The following is a 20,196-nucleotide window of genomic DNA, read 5'->3' on the forward strand; positions in this document are numbered from 1 at the left end:
GTACCATTTGAAAATATAAAAATGTACCAATTTCCCTTACCATAACTTATAGTCGCTGTGTATAAGGCAATCCCTATTGTGGCAAATGTTTTTTCATACACATATTAGTCCCATAATGCTAATGTTTAAGGACCACAAATGTTTACTTGTCTTCATATATTCTGTTTTTGTGAGATTAGGACGTGACTTAACATGCCAAATTGCCAATATAAGCGTCATAAATACAATATGTGAAAAAGATATTTGTAACATCAGTAATTGTCATTCGTAGGATGAAAAATAAGTTAGGTATAAAAATAACATTGAGTCGCTTTTGAAATTTCAATGATTAAATTGAAATAATTGATGTTTTTAAGAATGAAATTGAACATTGTCAAGTAATTTGACATTTTTAATTTTTAGATAAGTAGACATTGAGAAGAGTGAGAGGAAGGCAAAATTTTCATATGCGCCCGTCTTATGTGCCTTATATGAAACTAAGATGTGAGTTCTATAAGTGTAAGACTCATATGTCAATCTCACATTAAGAATTATATGTCAGTTTCACATAGAACACATGAGACAAGCGCAAGAAATACTTTCTTAAGAGGAGAGAGAGGTACAATTAATTACACTTATTATGCAATCGTTACAAATAAATCCAACCACTAGAATAAATGAAACAGCCATCCCCATCACAAGTTAAAGCATAAATTGGCCCATGAATTGGCCCGTCCTCGTTCAAACTAGCTTTTTAAACGATCACAACATGGTACACCAAGAATAGTTTTTAACCTTTGGTTGCTATCTAATCTCATATAATCTATATTACAAGTATCCGGAGAAGTAGAATGAGATTTTAAATTACCTTTAAAATTTAAAAAAAGCTATTCTTTATTATGAAATAAACATTGTCAATTTTAATTAAATGAAGAGGATTATTTTTATTTTATATTATATTCTGAAGGTGCCCATTGACAATCTATGTCGAGTTTCACTGCTATTAGTGAAAAGTGAAAACAGCTATTGGCTTTTGTGACTGATTGAGTCGAATTTCGTGGCCCTTAAAACTTCTTATCTTGACTTGACAAGTACTGATTGTTTTTTTTTGTGTGAATATCCTACAAGCCTGCATGAAGCAAAACCCGATTCTTTTTGAACCTGTCACATATTGGGTTACATATATAATCTCTCATCCCTTCAGCAATGCCCAAAACGTGAGGATGATCAAAGGTTTGCCTAAAGTCATTGAAGCAGCTGAACCTTTTATCCAATTAAGATCAAAATTCAAGATTACTGTGTATTTAACAATTCAAAAATCGAAAGCCTTAGTTCTTACGGAGAGTGGATAATAAGAGGTTTTTTTTTTAATATAAAAATAATAAGAGTTTTCTTAATCCATTATAAATCCCAAAGCAATAATGGAGGACCTCCAACCATCAGTTCTACTTCTACCTAATTCTCACCATCCATATTCATTACTCTGGTTTGAAGTAAATTCAACAGCTCAAAATAATAGTGTTTGTGTGTGTGATGGCATAAGTAAAGTCTTTTTCCCTTTAGTTTATCACTTCTACTTCTACCTAATCCCCTTGTCTCTATTCCGAGCTTTTGTCTTGGCATTTTTTTATTTGCTATGCACCACTAACCTCTATTTAATACTAAAGTGAGTTGTGGACTTGACTCCCCTTATTATTTTGAACCTGAGTTGAAAGGTTCAATTTATTAAATTTTCATAAAACCAGAAGAAAATTTAGTAACAAATTTATTAAAGGCAGTACCAAGGCTACTAATTGAGTCCAAACGCACCCTAATTAATTGGTTTAAATTTTGATTTGATTTTGATTAACACAAGAACTATCATGTACTGCATAATCATCTCAAGACTTCCCAAAAAAAAAAAAAGTGTAAAGCAAATTGTTAAATGCCAATATTTGCAAACAACCACATTTTGCACAAGAAACTCAAAAGGAATGAATGCATCGGATTGGATGGTTCATTCAGATCATCACATATATCCAATAGTTATAATTAAAATTAAATGCATACAAATAAATGTCCAATAGCCATTGATAAAGAGAGACATTAAACTGGCACACTAAAAACCAGTATGTCTTTCAATTTTAGTAACTTGTTACTAAGTCCTTTTGCTCTAAAGTGGTCATTATTTTCACATAGCTGATAGATGTATATCTCTAGATAGTAGTTGCACATGGTGTGTGTATTGGTAGGAAGAAGTTGATTATGGAGGAGGTGGTCCTGGTGGGCCAGGGGGCCCAGGAGGCCCAGGTGGGCCACCAAAGCAATCTTGAAACAACCAGCAACAGCATAAGAAGCTCAGGCTGCAGCCAAAAATATCAAATAAAACAAAGTCATTAAAACCAGGATTGGTACAATAATAATTATATCAATAAAAAAAATTAATTAAATTTTTTTTTTTTTAAACTTCAATGTTCCCGTACAAACTCAATCTTAAATAAATAAATAAATAAAACCCTTTCAATATTTTGCCACAAACTTTTAAATTTTTTTAGCCAACATTAAAAAATAAGGCTTGGTTGTTGTTATAGAGATCAATAATCTTTAAAATGCAACTTTTTTTTTCATTATACTCTAATGTTCTATATATTAGTATATTATGAGTTTGTTATTGAGCCAAAAGTTTTGTAACTCGATTGGCATCTCCTAATGTTTCTAATAGAGATATCATGAGATATCATCCCCAACTATCGAATTATCAAGAAATGATTATGTTATTGAAAAAAGGAAAATAGTGTGGGATACTCGTTCTTGTAAGCTAGATTAAAACTAATTCAAAGAAAAAGTTTTGAAAACCAGAAATATTAAGCTTCAGTGAATTACAAGGAAATGAAAAAACAACACCTGTTTCTCATGTTCTACATATAATATGTCACCTCACAGCTCACCATTCCTTTGAGAATAATAATGCCAACAAGCCATTGAATCTTAATTGATTAATGAGATCATATAACTACAATAGCAAGGAAGCTTGAGTCCAATAAAGAGAAATTCAAAAAGGTGGAATGCTCAAAATTAAAATTACTTAATAGTAAAAAAAAAAAAAAAAAAAAAAAAAAAAAAAAAAAATTTAGTAGTAAATTGAAACCAAAACTTAGATGTTAGAATGTACATACCAAGTACCAATCATGTCAAAAAAACCACAGAAGAACGGTCCTCCTGGTCCTGGACCCCATCCGGGTGGTCCAGGCGGTCCGGGTGGACCCCATCCAGGTGGTCCGGGTGGCCCTGGCGGTCCAGGTGGTCCTGGTGGTCCTCCTGGTCCTGGACCCCATCCGGGTGGTCCGGGCGGTCCTCCTGGCCCTCCAGGTCCCATTACAAGCTAACTCTTAATGATATCACCACCACCACCACTGCCACAGTCTCCACCAGAAGAAGGTGCACTCTCAGAACTTCAGAATATGTCTAACATAATATACACAGCAATAGCAAAAGTTCCTAGTAGCTCCTTGGGAACTTATATAAGCCCAAAGGGGTTTTTATGGGGTTTATAGAGGGAATTGCTTAGACTAGAAGCATCCTTATGACTACCATGCATTCAAATTTATATCGAACCAATTAGCTATCCTCCAATCTTTTTGTACATGTGACTCTATTTCACCTAATCGTCTCCAAGCTACCAGTCAAGGCCAATCCTCCTTTTGTATAGTCCCATTTTATCACGTATCTCATGGCAAATTTGTCTCAAAGTTATTTGTGCATGCAATGCATTTTCCAAAACACATTAGGCATGAGGCCCAACACAAGGCATGCATGCCACGTAGTGCTTCCACAGAATTCTTGAGATTGTTAATTAGTACAAAGTTTTGTTATTAAATGGCATATATAAATTATAATTGCCTCTGGATTAGGTGGACAGCCTGGAAATTAGACATCTGCATAAATTAGCTTATGAAATTATTTTGAGACAGTGATGTGGCATTGCAAATAGTCTCAATTTTCTTTCTTTTTTTCTTTTCAGCCTAAAGTAACTATGCCTCCTCATATTTATAGAGCAGCCTCAAGGCTAACCAGATTTTCCAACTGCAGTTCATTTTCTTGAAGATTGGTTTCACCATGGAATTTGATTTAAGTGCAACAATAATGTCAACTCAGGCCATTTGGGCTTTTGAAATCAACTATAAGTGAAATGGACAGCTCCAATCCTCCAACTCCATTGGGTTCTTGTTAAATCCTCTGGTTTTGAAATACTGTGTGCTTTACTGCTATACAGCTATGTTTTAATTTGTGGTTGTTTGCCAATTTCTTTTCTTCTTAAAAAAAATTGTGTTGTCCAATTTCTTTACATTTTTGTTTATATAACTTTAATGTTGTATTTTTTTATGGGTACGTGCGTTTTTTTTTTTTTTTTTTTGGGGTAGAAATGGGTATGTGTTGTTGAGTACCTGTTATTGTGCTTTTGCCTAAATGCAAAGTGATAGATTAGTTTAAAGTAAATTTCATATATATTTTATAAAATGGTTTTGTTTGTTGTACATTAATGTATTTATATTTGGTTTAGAGCTTGCTTAATTGTTTGATTTTATCTCACTGATTTTACACCATTAGCTAAAGGAAGAATAATTTATGAGAAAAAAACATCCACAATTTATGCATATTTAAAAAAAAAAAAAAAATTCAAGATTTGCAAATTGTAATTCAATTATTTATGATTTATCTCAAATTCTAAAATTCTGAAATCTTAAACCGCCTAAAGGATAAAAAATGTGATTTTAAGAAAATAGATACTATTTCCTTGAAACTTATCCTAAATTTTGACAATATAGACAATTTTGAGTGAATGAATTATGAATATAAGAATTTTTTTTTTTTTTTTACTTAAAAATTATATTATATTTAACTTGCCCCTCTAGGAAAAATTTATGGCTTAGCCACTGATACGGAGTAAAACTTTATTACTGTGACGGAGTCTCTTTCACTGGGGAAGGTGAAAAGTAAGGTTGGTAGGAGTATTTTTTGTTTATTGAATGTTGAATTTTTTGTTTATTGAAAGCTAGTCTACTCCTAAATGTCTTGAATATTTAATTTTGGGTTTTTGTCTTGCTGATAATACAATTCAGTAGTAGAGATTCAGGTTGATATCTTAAATCCAAGAAAACATCCCCAAAGGTTGTTTAGGAGGATACTGTCATGTGTTAGAAAAATACTTCAGAACTACCCGTTTTTTTTTTTGAAGATTTGATTGAATGTCTAAAACAACTTGATTGGAAAATACAAATGCACACATGACAGTATGTGAAAGGGAATAATGAAGTTTGATTATTAATCTCCATAAAATAATGAGAAATTTGATTAATTAATTTGAAATTTAAAAAAAGTTTAGTTGTATCAAAAAAAAAAAAAAAAGAGAGGAAAACATAACACACTATAACAAAAGTTTGAAGAATATAGATCACTTCAAAGAAGAATAATATCAATCAAACGCGCCTAAACTTTCTTCAGCTTTTATTTTTGTTCCAATGATTTCAAATTTTTTTTTCATATGATGCTGCTAAACCCCATAAAAGAACATAGTTTTGTTATCGAAAGTAGATGGAGCTTAACGGAGCTTAACGGCACAATTTAAATAAAGACTGACATAAGAATTATATAGGAAATAAATGTAAATAGTAAAGAACTGGAATGGAAAATAATAATAATAATAATAATAAAAGAAAAAAAAAAAACATAAAAAAGTCAAAAGGATTTAATTTGTCTAACCCTAACGTTTACTCCAAAACCAGGACAACCCTAGAACACTTTAGAAAGTACCTTGTGATGACAAGGCCTCTGGTGTGTTAGACTTACACAGCTAACTTTCTCGAATACTGGCCTAATTTTTCTGATGTAAAATGACAAACCTACCATTGAAATGCAATTAGCTATCTTCCATAATGCACGTTAATTCCACAAAGAACCGGCTAAATTGAACATTGGACATTATATTAGTAATTACATTCCTTTTTTTACATCTTTGCCAGTATGCCAATGATTGATTGGCAACTCAATCCTTGGTACATTCTAGGTTTCTCTCCAATTTTTTATTTATTTTTTATTTTTTTTAAATGTTGGTTTTTTACAGCTACAAACAAAGCAATATGGCCACATCCTGTAGATGAAAAGGTGCTCAAAGCATTTGAACAAAATAGCATTCAGTAAGCTTCTGGAAGTCTATATATGCCTTGAAACATGACCAGGATTCTCTATTTCAAACTTAAGAAGCTACTAGGGTGTTCATCCAAAAAAAGAAGCTACTAGGGTAAGGAATAGTTTAATCATAGGCTGACAGTCTGTAAGTGTGGTTTAAATCTAGAAAAGAAAGATAAAATATAAATGAAGTATATATCAATTTGAAAAGCCTCACTCCCATGGCAATACACGCATATAAATAATGGAATGCCATGGAACTTTTGTACCCCCAGTCAAAATCTTCTATATTCAGGGTTCTCGGAGGGTGAACTGGTTTGCTGTTGACCTTCGGCGAGAAAAATGTGCCTTAGACCATGGTATACTTGAGAAAAAATATACCTTGACCTTCGTTGTATCCGTGGTTTACTCCGCAGGGATGAGTTCAAAGGGTCCTACCTTGTTGAGGTTCTATGTCATCAAAAAATATATATATTTGTGAGAAGATATCCCCACTTTTAAAATAAAACTCAAATCTGTACAAGAAATCTGCCATGATCACAAGATTGCTGCCAATCCCACAACTTCCCCATCATCAGATCTGGATTCTGGAGCATTTACCAAATTGCGCGGCCTTGCTGTGAGTAGGAATGTGCTATATGTTAGCAAATATTACCAAACTGATAAGATTATAAGATAAATAAAAAACATATGTTGTAATGAAAAGATGTTTATACTTTATATATGTTTATGCAAACTCTAAAGCTAAATATAGGGCATGGGAAATTTAGTCACACAATAGAGATAGGCAATGGAAAGAGAATATTGAATAATAAACTTTCCAAACTCATAAATATTTCCATTTTGATTTATCATCTTCCATGGAATAAATTGTCATTGGACAATGACAACATCAACAACAATTACCCCAAATTATTTGGTATTGGTAAGGATATTCCATAGATTAGTCAAGGTTGGCCACATTTTTTTTTTTTCTCAATTCTATTATATCCAAAGTTATACACTTTGTTACTTCCTTAATTGACATGACCTTTTTAACTACTTCTACTAATGTTATTTTGAAAATGAATTAAAAAGAAATGCAAAAAATTGATAACTATGAAAGCTTACTTGAAACATTTGTAATAACATTTACACTTTTCTGAGCAGCAAGTGCTTTCAACTTGTTTCCAGTAGCTAATAAAAGCAGGCTCTTCATATGCTGCTTCTGTTCCTTAGGACTAGATGTCTTTGTTAAAGCTTCTTCAAAAGCAGCCAAATCATGGGGTTTGATATAAGGGAGTGAGAGCAACACCTGGGACAACCAAAGAAACACATCCCCTCTCATTAAAACTTCTTAGATACTCCTTTAATCAAAACCTACCCACTTGCAAATGTCATGCACAAGACAAGTTTTTTTTTTTTTTTTTTTTTTTTTTTTTTTATAAAGAGGGAGGAATCACAACTAACCTCCCTAGGAGCAGGATCTCTATCACAGAGATAAATGAATATTTCACGACAGAGACCAACCAGATCTGCACTGATAATAGCATTAGACTCAAGGGCCAACCCTCGGATAATTGCAGAAAACAGATCTCTAGAAACAAATGCTTGAAGTTCCTCATTATTGGTTGATATGGCTAGGACAACCAAAGCAGCAGAAAATGAGGAAACTTTTGTCACAGCTTCACCATCAGTCCATGTGAAAGCTTCTAGACATATCCTTAAGGCTGGAAGGGCTAGACCTTTGTGTGTCCAAAGGAAACTGCAAACGAATCACAATTTTTTAAACAAATTTGTTGGTAAGGATGCAAAGAATCCTACAAACAACAGAAAAAGCTCCAGTAAGTAGTGCACATACCCAACCATAGAGCTCAACCTGAAAGCATCTAAATCTTTAAGAGAAGACGTATCGACACGGCTTGCATGCCCAGACTGTTCTAGAGAAGGAAGGCCAGTATTTAGAGGTGGCCAAGCTATGGCGGAGAGGAGTGAACATATTTCACGAGTTAGATCTCGAAGTAGCTTTTCTTCCATTACTTCCACTTTTAAGTCTGACCCAGCAAGTATGCCACGGACATCTGGAACCCTTGCTCTACCTTCACGTAGAAGACTGGACCATGAGAAGTTTAGAGCCTGCTGAGAGTGGTTAAATAATGGGTGCAGAATCTTTTCCAGCCAGACATCCCACAAGTCAGAAGGGCAAAATTTAACCAAAAGAATCAAAACTGAATGAACAAGCTGCCTTATATGCCTGAACTCCATTGACTGTATATTCTCCACTAGGGCTAGCTCAACAGAATGTAGATCCGTACCTCTGAAAAATGAATCTCCAATGGTTGTTGACAAGCCCAATACATTGTACCTAGGATTACATAGGTAGGATGCATCAGCATCAAAAAGGAACATTTCGCATCAACCTAAACCTAAATAGTACATGACAAAACTAGTTTAAAAGATTCATTATTGCATACATCCATAATATGTCATTAAACGAAACCAATAAATGCTCATGAATATATAAATGAAATTTTAATTATAAAAAATATAAAATGATTCACTCCACTAATTACCAAAAACAATATTAGAATTTACTTCAGCTTGAAATTTGTAACATAATAGTGATGAAGAGATACTGATCCCAACTGACAACTTATGGCAACAGAGCCATCACTGTCTCAATTAAGCGCAAGTAAATGAGGAGTCATTCAAAGATGTCCATGGATTCTTCACTCAAGACTTCAAATATGCTTTTTTGTTTGATTAATTAGATGAATCTAAAAATTGCACCAAACAACATTAAGTGTATGTTTGGATAGCAGCCACGTCCAGCATTTTTTGTGGGTCCCGTGCACTGTTCACGGGACCCACAAGTATTTTTTTTTTTTTTTCAGAATAACAACTTTAAAACTGTCCCACGATACTATTCACATATTTAAAAATTATTTTGCTACAAAGTTTTCAGCAATAAGCGGTATCCAAACAAACCCTAATTGCATGAAGAAAATACTTGGCTATGTGAAGTTTTGTATAATTCTCCCATGGTGCTTCATGATTCTTGAGCGGCCAAACCTGAACCAGAATCAAAGCTAAGAGACTAGGAGAAATTTCCCAAGCATATCTTTCATTATTCATTGAAAATGTTGGCCAGAATATCTGTCTTTATCACATTGATAAGATAAAAAGCAAATACATAGTCTGCCTCTCTGATAAACCAGTTCTGAACATCTAGTGAAAATATTTTGGTTAAATTACTAATTTGGTCCTCCAATTATTGGGTAAAGTTCAATTTGGTCTCCAAACTATGAATTGTGCCTTTTGGTCCTCATGTACTAATTGTGTCAATTTAGTGCCTCAACTTTCAATATCAAGTCAATTTCAAATATTAATTTTATTAAAATTTAAACAAAGATGATATTAACCAAATATTTTCAATACTCTAGATTTGAGTTCAATGTTGACTCTTTTGCCAAATTTATATGAAGGATTCCTCGGCCCCCATAAACACGCTACTGCATGGTTATACCTAACTGAGAAGCAAATATTGCTGTCCATGATAGAATAAGAAGTCATCTGAGGGTTTCGGTAAATTTTCAATAGTTTTATTGCATCAACAATAGGTTAATTCAATACATAATATAACATTTTCCATTTTTCTTTGTCTTGCACTGGAGAGCATATAGAAATTTGATTTGAAACAGCCTTTTCTGTTTGTTTGCCTTTTTTTTACTAGTTTACGTGAAAATGGAACATGGTTTCAATGGGAAAATTTTTTTTAGGACATTTGGGGTTAATATCTAGTATGACTGTCTTTTGATCTTAATTTTGGGCCTCTTTTCTCTATTTCTTTATCTTCTAATGTATTCATGATCTATGATAAGGGCAAAATAGGGAAAGGGGTAAGAAAAAAGTATCAACAAATATTCAAATAATAACTTTGAGTAATCAAAGAGAACCCAAATGCATACATACGTACCCACTGTCTCTGATACCTTTCAACCAATTTCGTATATCATCAGACCCATTTGGCTCTGCATATCCTTCCTTACCCATGTCAGCATGAGATCCATCTGTGAAAATTAATGCACCCTTTGACAATTTAGGATTCCCTTCCCCAAGGAGACTGAATTGCTCAGCATCAGTCATGCTCATTGCAGCTTTAATCTCTCCAGGTAACATTTGAGATATGGATGGAGACCAAAGGGAATTTACAGCACGAAGAAGCTGCAAATAAACAAAGACATGCCACAATTATTACTATCTAGAAACTTAAAGAATATAAACAGTCAAATTATTGCCTGGCCCTAAAAATATCACATTTAAAGAGCATCACTGATGAGAATATTTAACATGGCGAATGCATACTTTTAAAAGAGGAGGCAGCATCCATGACAGATGAGAAGCCATTGGGTGTAAAGGATTAGAGCTAGATGTCAAGTTGTTTTGTAAATTTGAATACGTTTTTCTCAGTCCACTCCTCTTAAGTGCCTTCTCAAAGAATGTCACGGTGTGGAAAATTGACCACATAGTTGTTGTCTCAGAGCACAGGCGAACCATACCAAGTGGTTCAGACAAATAATTATTTTGCCACTCAAGTTGTGTCCACTGTTGGCTCAACGGATTTAGTAACCATGCCAAAACTTCTTGCTGCTGCTGAATCCTGCACCAATTTTACAAACTCACAATAATAAGAAAGACATACAAAATCACACATATAAACACAGGGTCAGTCACTATAAGCAAGTAATTACCCAGCAGTAGAAGCCATTACAAGAAATGCTTCCCCAAGAATATTATGTTCACCACGGAGCAAACAACCTTCTCTTTGCATATGCGCCATGGTGTCTGCTATATCCTTTACAAAGAGAACATTACAAAGTGAATAAGATACCAGAGATGAGCTCTTAGGTTCTTTTTTATGTGGAAATGGATGATTATATAACTTTATTTTCCTTATATGTTTATGAGGTATTGATATGTACAAAAGAAGCATGAATAAGCATTGTGTGCAGGCAGTACTTGAATTTAGAGTATGTTACTTCTAGAATAATGGTCAAGTGATTAATTTCACCCTTTCCTATAAACTTAAGCTTTTGGAATAAGTAGTAGTTTATCATGGTATCAAAGTAGTGGGTCCTAAGTTCAAAACATGTCTCCATTCTACCTCTCATTTAAAATTTTAAAATTTCGTAAGTTGAGCACCACTTATTGAGAAGAGTTTGGGTGCACACATGAGGGGGGAGTAAGAATAGCAGTTGCATATGCTCATTATGCAGCATGTCGTTTGAAACCTCTGGACCTGGGCTGTGAATTACAAACAAGTAGATAAAAAAACTCACCTTCATGTGAGGCAGAATACTTTTGTCAGCAGCTTTGGCTATTCGAATAAATGATGTACAAATCTGCAACCTCGCATACCGTGCACTACTTGTAGAAGGATCCTGCAAAGTGAAACTGGTTTAAATTCCATGCCTCTTACGGTTTTCTTTACAAGGAATTGAAAAGGAAAATGACAACTAAAAGTTGCAGACAACCTTAACAACGAAAGGAAGTGAGTTTAGGAGCTCAAATAGCTTATTGATGACACTACCAACTGCAGCAGGAAAATGCTTCAGAAAGGGACCCAATGCATCTAAATAGTGCCCGAGTACTTCCACAAGTGCTGGCTCAGTCCATTTCAAAGAAAGCAGTTGCTGGAGTAAACCTTCAGGTCAAGCAACCAAAATGATTTAAGGAGTCCAATATATATAACCAAAAACTAAAAACTCTAATAGGATGAAAAAAGTTTGCTAAAAAAAACCTTCAAATATTCTACACAGTGCAAGCTGAACTTCAGAACTACCCCCTCCAAATTCATTTGATCCATCAAAAATGGAATTCACAATATTTTCTAGAGCCAATTGCATACTTTCCATCACAGGTAAGTCCTGAAATTTAGAAAAGCAAGTACACAGCAAAAGACTGTCATTTATGACATAGGCATGAAGTGATGCTGGGAATCTTGCAACTCCAGAGAGAGTAAATCCTATAAACAAATGTTTATAACCAAACCTGAGCAGGCATTTGAGAAAGCAAGAGGTGTTTGATGATTGCAATAGATCTTTCAGAAACTTTGGCACCAGCTATGAGGGGCTTGTAAGAAGCAACAAACCTGACCAACTCCAACTGCATTAAGAGATCACACATCATTAAACAAAACCCCAGAAAAGAAAGATCAAAAAGAAAGAACCCTAAGACCTTTACCTGTAAGGACTATCTGAGACATACAATGTTAGTCCCTCTGACCTCCCCTAGCAAAAGGTAACTACCTAAAAGGACATAACATCCCACTCCTAGGCCACACTATGGATTTAATCATAAAATCAAAACAGCGGGGAAAAAAACCCTTATATAATGCAAGATGTAAACTACTCTTCTTTTTTCCTTGCCTTTATTTTGTTTTTATTATTATAAACTATACAAATAATCCCCTCTAAAAAAATTGCAATTGCATGACAATTACCAGATTTACAGATTATGAGCTGTGGCCAAAGCGAGGCTGTGGACATTTCTAAATCCCAACTTATAACGTACTATGTTGATGACAGTGTTAAGTGTCAAAATTTTCTATTGAAAATAAATGATCCTAACTTAATGGAACTTTGATTATAGAATGATTCGTAATATAAATAATAGAGCAAATATAGAGCAGGGGGGAAGGGGAACCCCTGCTAGCACACATCCCTAGTCTTCTCCATGCCACTTCACCATTTTTTTCTTTTTCTGTTTGAAACAGACTTCCATTTTGCACAATATCCATTGGCCATAAAAAATTAAGATTAGAAAAACTCAGTTATACCTTCGTTGGTATTTTGACATCTCCCTTCGTCTGAGTTGAAATTATCAACAAAACCTAATGTATAGGACTAGAACATCCTTAGAAATTACAATGCACACCTGTTATGGCTGTATGAATAAACCCCCCCCCCCCCCCCCTGGCGGCAGGGGGCGCCCTTCTCTTATTAGAAAAAACTATCATAATTGCAGCATATTGTTAACAAGAAAAAGAAAAAGGCAGGGTATCAGAATGCAAAATTAACAAAACTAATTCCAAACCATGTGATACATACCAGCCTTGAACGATATTGGCCGAAATCACCCCTGCCCTCAAAATCATCACTCCACAACTCCAATGCCCCCAGCGGAAATGCTGTTCCAGGAGGAACCTTTTCTCTCTTTAGCGTGCGCTGGAAAGATATATCCAGAATTGCACTACAAATATCATCATTCACAAAACTTAAGATCTTTCTCTTTTCATTATCAACCTGCCCAGAACCAGTGCTCAGACTATTCACAGCTGAACTGTCTCCAGTTGAATGTGCAACAACCTTTGGCTTTGACATTAAGTCTCTCATTAGTGCCTAACAAGGGAAGCAAGCATTAAAAACATTTAAAGGTAACTAGGTACTACCTAACCTTTATTATTGATAATTGGAAAATTACTACACATACCAGCCAAAAGAGCAGGGAGTGATAATGAAGACCTAGCTTAACGTGTTGAAAAAACCCCAACATCTGGAAAGAATATTAAATGGGTTATAATGTAATTGACTAAATCAATCACACATTAAACATCCATGGAAATGAATAGTTCACACAATTACACATGATGAGAAATCATTTGGAACTAGAGTTTAACAATTTAGATTATAAAACTTGGTATTGTACATGAAAACCCACATCATAAAAGTTTTATGGATGGACAAAGTTTTTTTTTTTTTTTTTTTTTTCCTTTTATATAAGTAATAAATTTATTGAAAAGACTTTATGCACACATGTGTACACCAAATATTCCTAAAGAATACAATCACCAGTCCTTACAAACAAAGAGAAAGGGAATAAACAAAGTCAAACAAAGATTGCAAACCACTAGAACCTATTATTTAGGACCACTCAAACAATGTCCTTAGGAAACTAGATTTCAATTCAGAAATAGTAGACTCCTTATCGTTGAATGTTTGGTTGTTCCTTTCCTTCCACATAGTCAAAATTAAACAAAGGGGTGGCTTTCCATGCAAAAGAACTTCTATGTTACTAACTCAGCAACAACATCCAAAAAGAACCTCAATCACTCTCTTTGGCATCACCCATTGGCCATTGTACTCCAACCATAGTAGAGATGAGAGCCCAGTAGCCCACAATCAATAGTCTATGTCATTTCCTTCAAAATCAAGTGGTAAATTTTAATGATTCATATATTTTTAGAAAAATAACAATAAAAAAGCATGCCTAGGTGTGCTTTGTGTTTCTTCAAAAAGCACCAGAAAAGCATGCCTAAGGCTCAGCTTGCTTCATTAAATGACTTCGCTTAGGCCAAGCAAAGTGCTTAGACCTTGCAGCTTTGAAATTTGAACTTTAAGTGCCCTAACCACACTTTTAACAACACTAAATATTACAAAGTCCAATTACCTGTTGTAAATAAAGAGGAAGAAGGGCGCTATCACTAGCTATACACTGCAAGTTTGAAGAACCCAAAGACACCATACTCTCACATATATATTCCGCAAACTCAAATTCACTTTCATCAATAGATCCAGCATTAGAGCTTGATCTGTCCAAAAAATCTCCAGAGACTTTCATCAAGATCTGAAAGATATTACTCATTGCCGAATCAAATTCAGAGGCAGAGACATCAATAGGTCTCTTCCTGTAAGTCACAAATAAGAATAACACAACAGTCAAGGAAACTCTCACCAGGAAAAATATTTGCATGTTTTCAATTACCAACAACCTCAAACATACAATTGAAAAAACTGAAACACATACCTTGGCGAGACAAGTTTGAAAAACTCACAAGCATGAAGACGAAATTCAGGAGAAGAAAGTAAGCAACCACACCTGTTGTGCATGTAAGAGAGAGGGTAAGATACCAAAACATCTATTTGAATCCGACTCTGCCAAACTGAGAAGAAGACATCATACCCATGAATTATGCCATATTTAGCAAGATCAGGCAACGGAGCCCATTCGGCATATGCATTCACAGCATTTAAAGTAGCTGTCACTGCGGCTACATGCTGTTTTACAATGTCAACGTGTTGATTAGCTGCTTCACTCCATGCAGCTCCATAGTGCCTATCTAGTAACTGTATCAAGAATTAAAGCATTATAAATAGGAAAGGATAAACTATGTCAATTGAAGATAAGGACCAAGGCATACAGTGTATAATAAAGGCAAAATCTCAGGCAAAGATTGAGTAAGTCCTCGCAATAAGAGCCTACGCCTATCACCTGTGTAAGACATTCAAAACCAGGGTAAGAGGGGCTACAGAAATACAACCGCAGATGAGAAATCTACATGTGTATGCACCCACACACATTTCCACATTTCAACCCACCCCCCAAAAAAGAGAATAAAGAAAACTAAGGGCAGTCCATGATAGACCTTCCAAATCTTCATTGTGAACTGTAATATCTTCAGGAAGCCACCTCAGCATCATCGAAACCAACTCAGCCTGACACAAAAGGGGAAAAAATCAACACAACACCTAGTGCATATTCTAAAATAAAATGTAATAAAGCAAGGCAATGACTGCAAGTGGAAAAGGATAAATTTACTTGTGCAGGACCCTTGCCGGACAGAGAAAATAGAGGCTCCCGCAGTTCTTGCCATAAAACTAAGCCTTCTCTTCTAACTATCTGTCACACGGCATAAGATGAGCAATAGAACAGCAAATGATTAACATTAGTGTTTAACAAAAGTCAAGACCAGCATAGTGTAAACCTCAGCAACAAGAGCAGATGTTTGACTTTTCAAAGCCCACTCCTCACAAGCATTTGCAATCTCAGACATCAAATCAACAGCGACATTTGCAAAGTCCCTTCGTTCTGTAGGGCTTAATTCCTCCCACCGCAGTCGTACCAGATGCTGCAGAAGGATACATATGTTATAGTCACACCTTTTAGAACATTGAACTTTACAGGGAAATCAGAATAATACCATTTGGCTGCCAAAAAAGGCCGTACAGAAAGAGAAAGTCTAAGTAAAGATCTTCCAATCTGATACACTCACACTAATCATGATCTAGGCAATTTAAAAGCAAATTGATGTCTTTTTGTGATGATTATTTTAAACTAAATTCGTTATTGCTATCATTTTCAATATCTTGTGAAAGAAACTGCAAATCTCTAGAGTATAACTGAACCAATTCCTGTCACAGGCAACGGATGAACAGAACTACCATCCACTCATTAGCATTCCAGCTGATAGGAATGTGCCAAAATATAAAGAAAACTTTAACATGTTTAGAAATGACTTCCACTAAAAATATTCTGATGCCTGTGGCTTCAGGGCATCTATCTGAATTGCAGAATTTTTTTGGGTAGATTACAAGTTATCCCCTGTGATTTGGACCAAAATGAAATCATTAGGGTTACATCAAAACTAAGTGTTTTATGCATGTGCAGGGCATGTTCCCTCTTAACTATTTCATTTTAATCCGAACTGTGGAGACTGGAAAGTTTGCAAAACCAATTTGTACTAGGGCCAAACCACAAACTGTAATTTACCCTACTAGGAAATTGACAGGCAAAGTTGTCCATAGAATCCAAAATCATTTTATTTGGATGAAAACCCAACATTTTCATTTTAATTCAATTTGGAAGTCAATTGTAGCAATTGAAAGTTTGTGGACTAAAATGTAAGAGAGCCAAACCACAGGGGTAAATTATAGTTCTCTCTTTTTTCTTCAAAGTAAGTCTTGATCCCAAGGGGAGAGGGAATGGAAGGTTTAAACTAGTACACTTAATTACCGACTCGGTTATATTCTGTAATAAATCTAACAGCAGAGGCCAAAACTCAAGTAAATCTCAACACTTGCCTTGGACATTTGAACTTTAGCGATTGATAACACAATTAGACTATAAGCGATAAGTTTTATGTATCAAGAGCATAAAGGTCAAATTCTATAGCAGTGATACTGGGATGCACTTTAAAGACTAGGCACTCTAGAACATTATTCCATTGAGAAACTAAAAACCAGCATTTGCCTCACATCATCATCTTCAGAAATAGAAGGCTCAGCTTTCTATAAATAAAATGCCACCCAAATGGGCAGTGCCTATAATGTCAGACACTGCCAGTAAAAAACTTAAAATATTAACAAAGAAAAAAAAATACTAATTTCTTATTTAATTATCAAGTCTTAGTGACAAGATATATGACATACTCTGCAGGAACCTCAGGTTCACTTTTGAAGACAAAATTTTTTACATGCTTAGATCTGATGCATGCAGTAAGTCCATAACCTCAATGAGATTACTGAAGCTACAATAATTGAAGAGGATGATTTCCATATAGGTTTGTTAAATCACCGATTGTCCCAAAAGCTTAAACTATTGAGTTATAGTAAATTTAATCATTTAACCACACACTTCTAACACTCCCCCCCATGTGTGGGCTCAAACTTCCTTTTAATAGGTGAGGCCCAATATGTGGAATTTTAAATGGGAGGTAGAGTGGAGGAGACAGGATTGAACTCAACTACTCAAGACCTCCTACTCTGATAGTATGTTAAATTACCGATTGTCCTAAAAGCTTCAGCTATTGGGATATGATAAATTTAATCATTTAACCACATACTTCTAACAAGGTTCATCACTTAGAAATTTATGTGTTTATAGTTCCAATTTTCATGGAACTTTTACTCATTGAAAGTACTACTAACAACAGCCATTGTTTAACAAATGGTATGTTGTTCATTCAAACGTAATGGCCTATTTTATCAATTCACTAAACCAAACAATAAAAATAAGATCAATTCTAATTCACTTACTGTACACTACCAACAACAGAAAACCAGAACAGAAAATATAGTAGTATGGACACCAATATATCATGAGAGAAAGCCAGAAGTGCAGGACTCATCTTGCACCTGATGAGTTACACCTAGACAGAATCCTAGGCCAAAATTCTACCCAGCCAGAAGACCCACGGCACATAACCTATAGCATTCCTATAGATACGCCATTAGCCATGTTGGTTTAATACATGGGTTGGATCAACAGATAATATAACAAATAGCATAAATAAACTTCTCCAGTAAGCAAAGAGTAATGGCATATGCACACAAACCTGCAACATTTTAAACGCATGAATCCGAATTACTAAAGACCAGTCCTTTCTGACTAGATGGAATGATGTGCTTGCCAAAACCCGTACATCTCCTGTTTTAATCTGCATAAATCGAATAGAATGTATGTATCAACAAAAATAAGATAAGAATAGGAAATTACAGTGCTTATTATACAGAAGTGAAAAAATTGCACAAATGTAATGTTACAGGTCTTTGGCTGATTTATTAGGGGTTTTGTTTCACTAAATTAGCTGTAGAGGGTAAAAGTAAGAATGCAGTCAAAAGCCTTGTCTGATAAACTCCTTATTCTAACATTAAATTTTCAAATTTTGATACCATGAACACCCATTTTGTTGAAACTTAATCAAATAACTTCATGATTATGAATTCAAGTTATCCAAAAGGCTAAACCCCTACAGAAAAATAAGCAATTCAACAATTTTACCCCTTCAAACAAAAACCACATAAACCCTTTTGGAAAAACTGAACCAAATCACTGACCACTTCTAAATTCTAAGGCCATAGCAAGCAATCAAATTTAGCAAACCCAGTTGCCCAAACCCCATAAAAACATAAGAAGATAACAAATTTACAGCAATCAAACACAAAGCAAAAATACCCATATGGTGAAACTCAACCAAAATCAAAACTTCACATTTATTTGACCCAAAACTCAACAAAAGAAACAACTTTTTCCACAACAGGCAATCCAATTTCAACGATTCAAACTCTATAGAGAACTCAAAGTGACCAAATGTCTTGCACAAAAAAAAAAAAAAAAAAAAAAAAAAACAGTAGACAGAGAGAGAGGGAGAGAGAGAGAGAGAGTACAGAATCTAAGTAAGAAAAAGCGGCGTTGCGAGCATCAGGGGTAGAAGCCCAGTCGAGGGATGCAACAATGGCACGGGCCACATTGGTGGCACTGTCCTCCATGCCTACTTGCTTCTTCTCTGAAAAGGGGTGTTCTACTTCTTTGTTTGTAAGGTTTTTTTCTTGTGGCTTCAAAAACACACGGTTACACAGACTATAGCAGTTGAACTATTTGTTTATGTGAGAGAGAGTGTGTGTGTAGAGGAAGAAAGAAAGCTTAACGTGGTGGGTTTATTTAAAATTTTAAATAAAGCCTCTTGAGGTTTTTATTCTACTTTTCCTGGTTTTATAAATGACTCATCTTTGCAATGGCATTTATAATTGTGATTCTCCTCACCTCAACGTTTATCTACTTGTGTTCCCAAACAAAACAAAAACTGTTTTATCTTCTTTTTCTTTTTCTTTTTTCTTTCTTTTTTTCTTGTGGAGGAGTAAAGGAATATATAGGTTTTCTTTCTAAATTCAGAATATTTCATTAAAGAAATGCTGAATTATGTATTTAAAAATGCTATGATTGTCAATGAGTTGTTTCATAATTATAAAATTTATAATCATATAAAATTTATAATCTTTAATTATTTTCAAAAAAAAAATCTAATCTTTTTATTAAAAGAATTATTTTATATAATATAAATAATAAATGCAAAAATTATCTTATACTATTATTAATTGGCTATAGAGTATATAGTATATACTATAGAAAACATTCTTCTTACGAGTTACAAGTACTTTATAAGTGTAAGGATAACTTCCATCTTTTGGTATATATATATATATGGGTCATTCTACCATACCCCTCAAAAAATAGGAGGGTACAGTACCCATCTATATCTGAGCCGTTAATTTATTATCATTTTGATCTTGACCGTTAGATGTAATTTTAAAGGTTTTTGGTTACCGGTTGAGCAGGTTTTATATATAAACAAAAAATTAAAACATTCATCACACTTTTCAGGCTTTTTCTCCTTTCTCACGTTTGCTTCTCTATCTCTCTACTTCGTTTGCTCACTGCTCTGTTTGCCTCTCTAAACAAAACCCTCAAATCAGACAGTTGATACCACATCTGCGGCGCACCCACAACCTCAAATCG

General features: G+C 34.5%; 1 protein-coding gene and 1 long non-coding RNA gene across 3 annotated transcripts; both read right to left on the reverse strand.

Annotated features, from left to right (window-relative positions):
• Nucleotides 1-1,943: 1,943 nt before the first annotated feature.
• On the reverse strand, nucleotides 1,944-3,283 carry LOC126717260 (uncharacterized). Its single transcript, XR_007652489.1, has 2 exons — nucleotides 3,135-3,283; nucleotides 1,944-2,321 (listed from the first exon to the last, which is right to left on the reverse strand). It is a non-coding gene; the product is annotated as an uncharacterized LOC126717260 (long non-coding RNA).
• A 2,824-nt stretch (nucleotides 3,284-6,107) lies between these two features.
• On the reverse strand, nucleotides 6,108-19,380 carry LOC126717264 (protein HASTY 1). Of its 2 annotated transcripts, XM_050418782.1 has the most exons (22): nucleotides 19,068-19,380; nucleotides 18,236-18,337; nucleotides 15,887-16,030; nucleotides 15,721-15,801; nucleotides 15,548-15,617; nucleotides 15,323-15,393; nucleotides 15,085-15,248; nucleotides 14,929-15,000; nucleotides 14,572-14,809; nucleotides 13,615-13,677; nucleotides 13,233-13,523; nucleotides 12,175-12,288; nucleotides 11,924-12,050; nucleotides 11,658-11,827; nucleotides 11,463-11,564; nucleotides 10,875-10,978; nucleotides 10,489-10,783; nucleotides 10,100-10,347; nucleotides 7,985-8,488; nucleotides 7,594-7,888; nucleotides 7,255-7,438; nucleotides 6,108-6,761 (listed from the first exon to the last, which is right to left on the reverse strand). In XM_050418782.1, exons 1-22 carry the CDS (start codon nucleotides 19,167-19,169, stop codon nucleotides 6,682-6,684), a joined length of 3,621 nt encoding a protein of 1,206 aa, XP_050274739.1. In that variant the 5' UTR covers nucleotides 19,170-19,380; the 3' UTR covers nucleotides 6,108-6,681. The 2 variants fall into 2 exon arrangements, with proteins under 2 accessions (XP_050274739.1, XP_050274740.1); XM_050418783.1 differs by lacking the exons at nucleotides 18,236-18,337; nucleotides 19,068-19,380 and having other exon boundaries at nucleotides 15,721-15,797; nucleotides 15,887-16,027.
• Between the last annotated feature and the right edge of the window lie 816 nt (nucleotides 19,381-20,196).

The sequence above is a fragment of the Quercus robur genome, chromosome 3, assembly GCF_932294415.1.
Source record: "Quercus robur chromosome 3, dhQueRobu3.1, whole genome shotgun sequence".
NCBI classification, from domain to species: Eukaryota; Viridiplantae; Streptophyta; class Magnoliopsida; order Fagales; family Fagaceae; genus Quercus; species Quercus robur.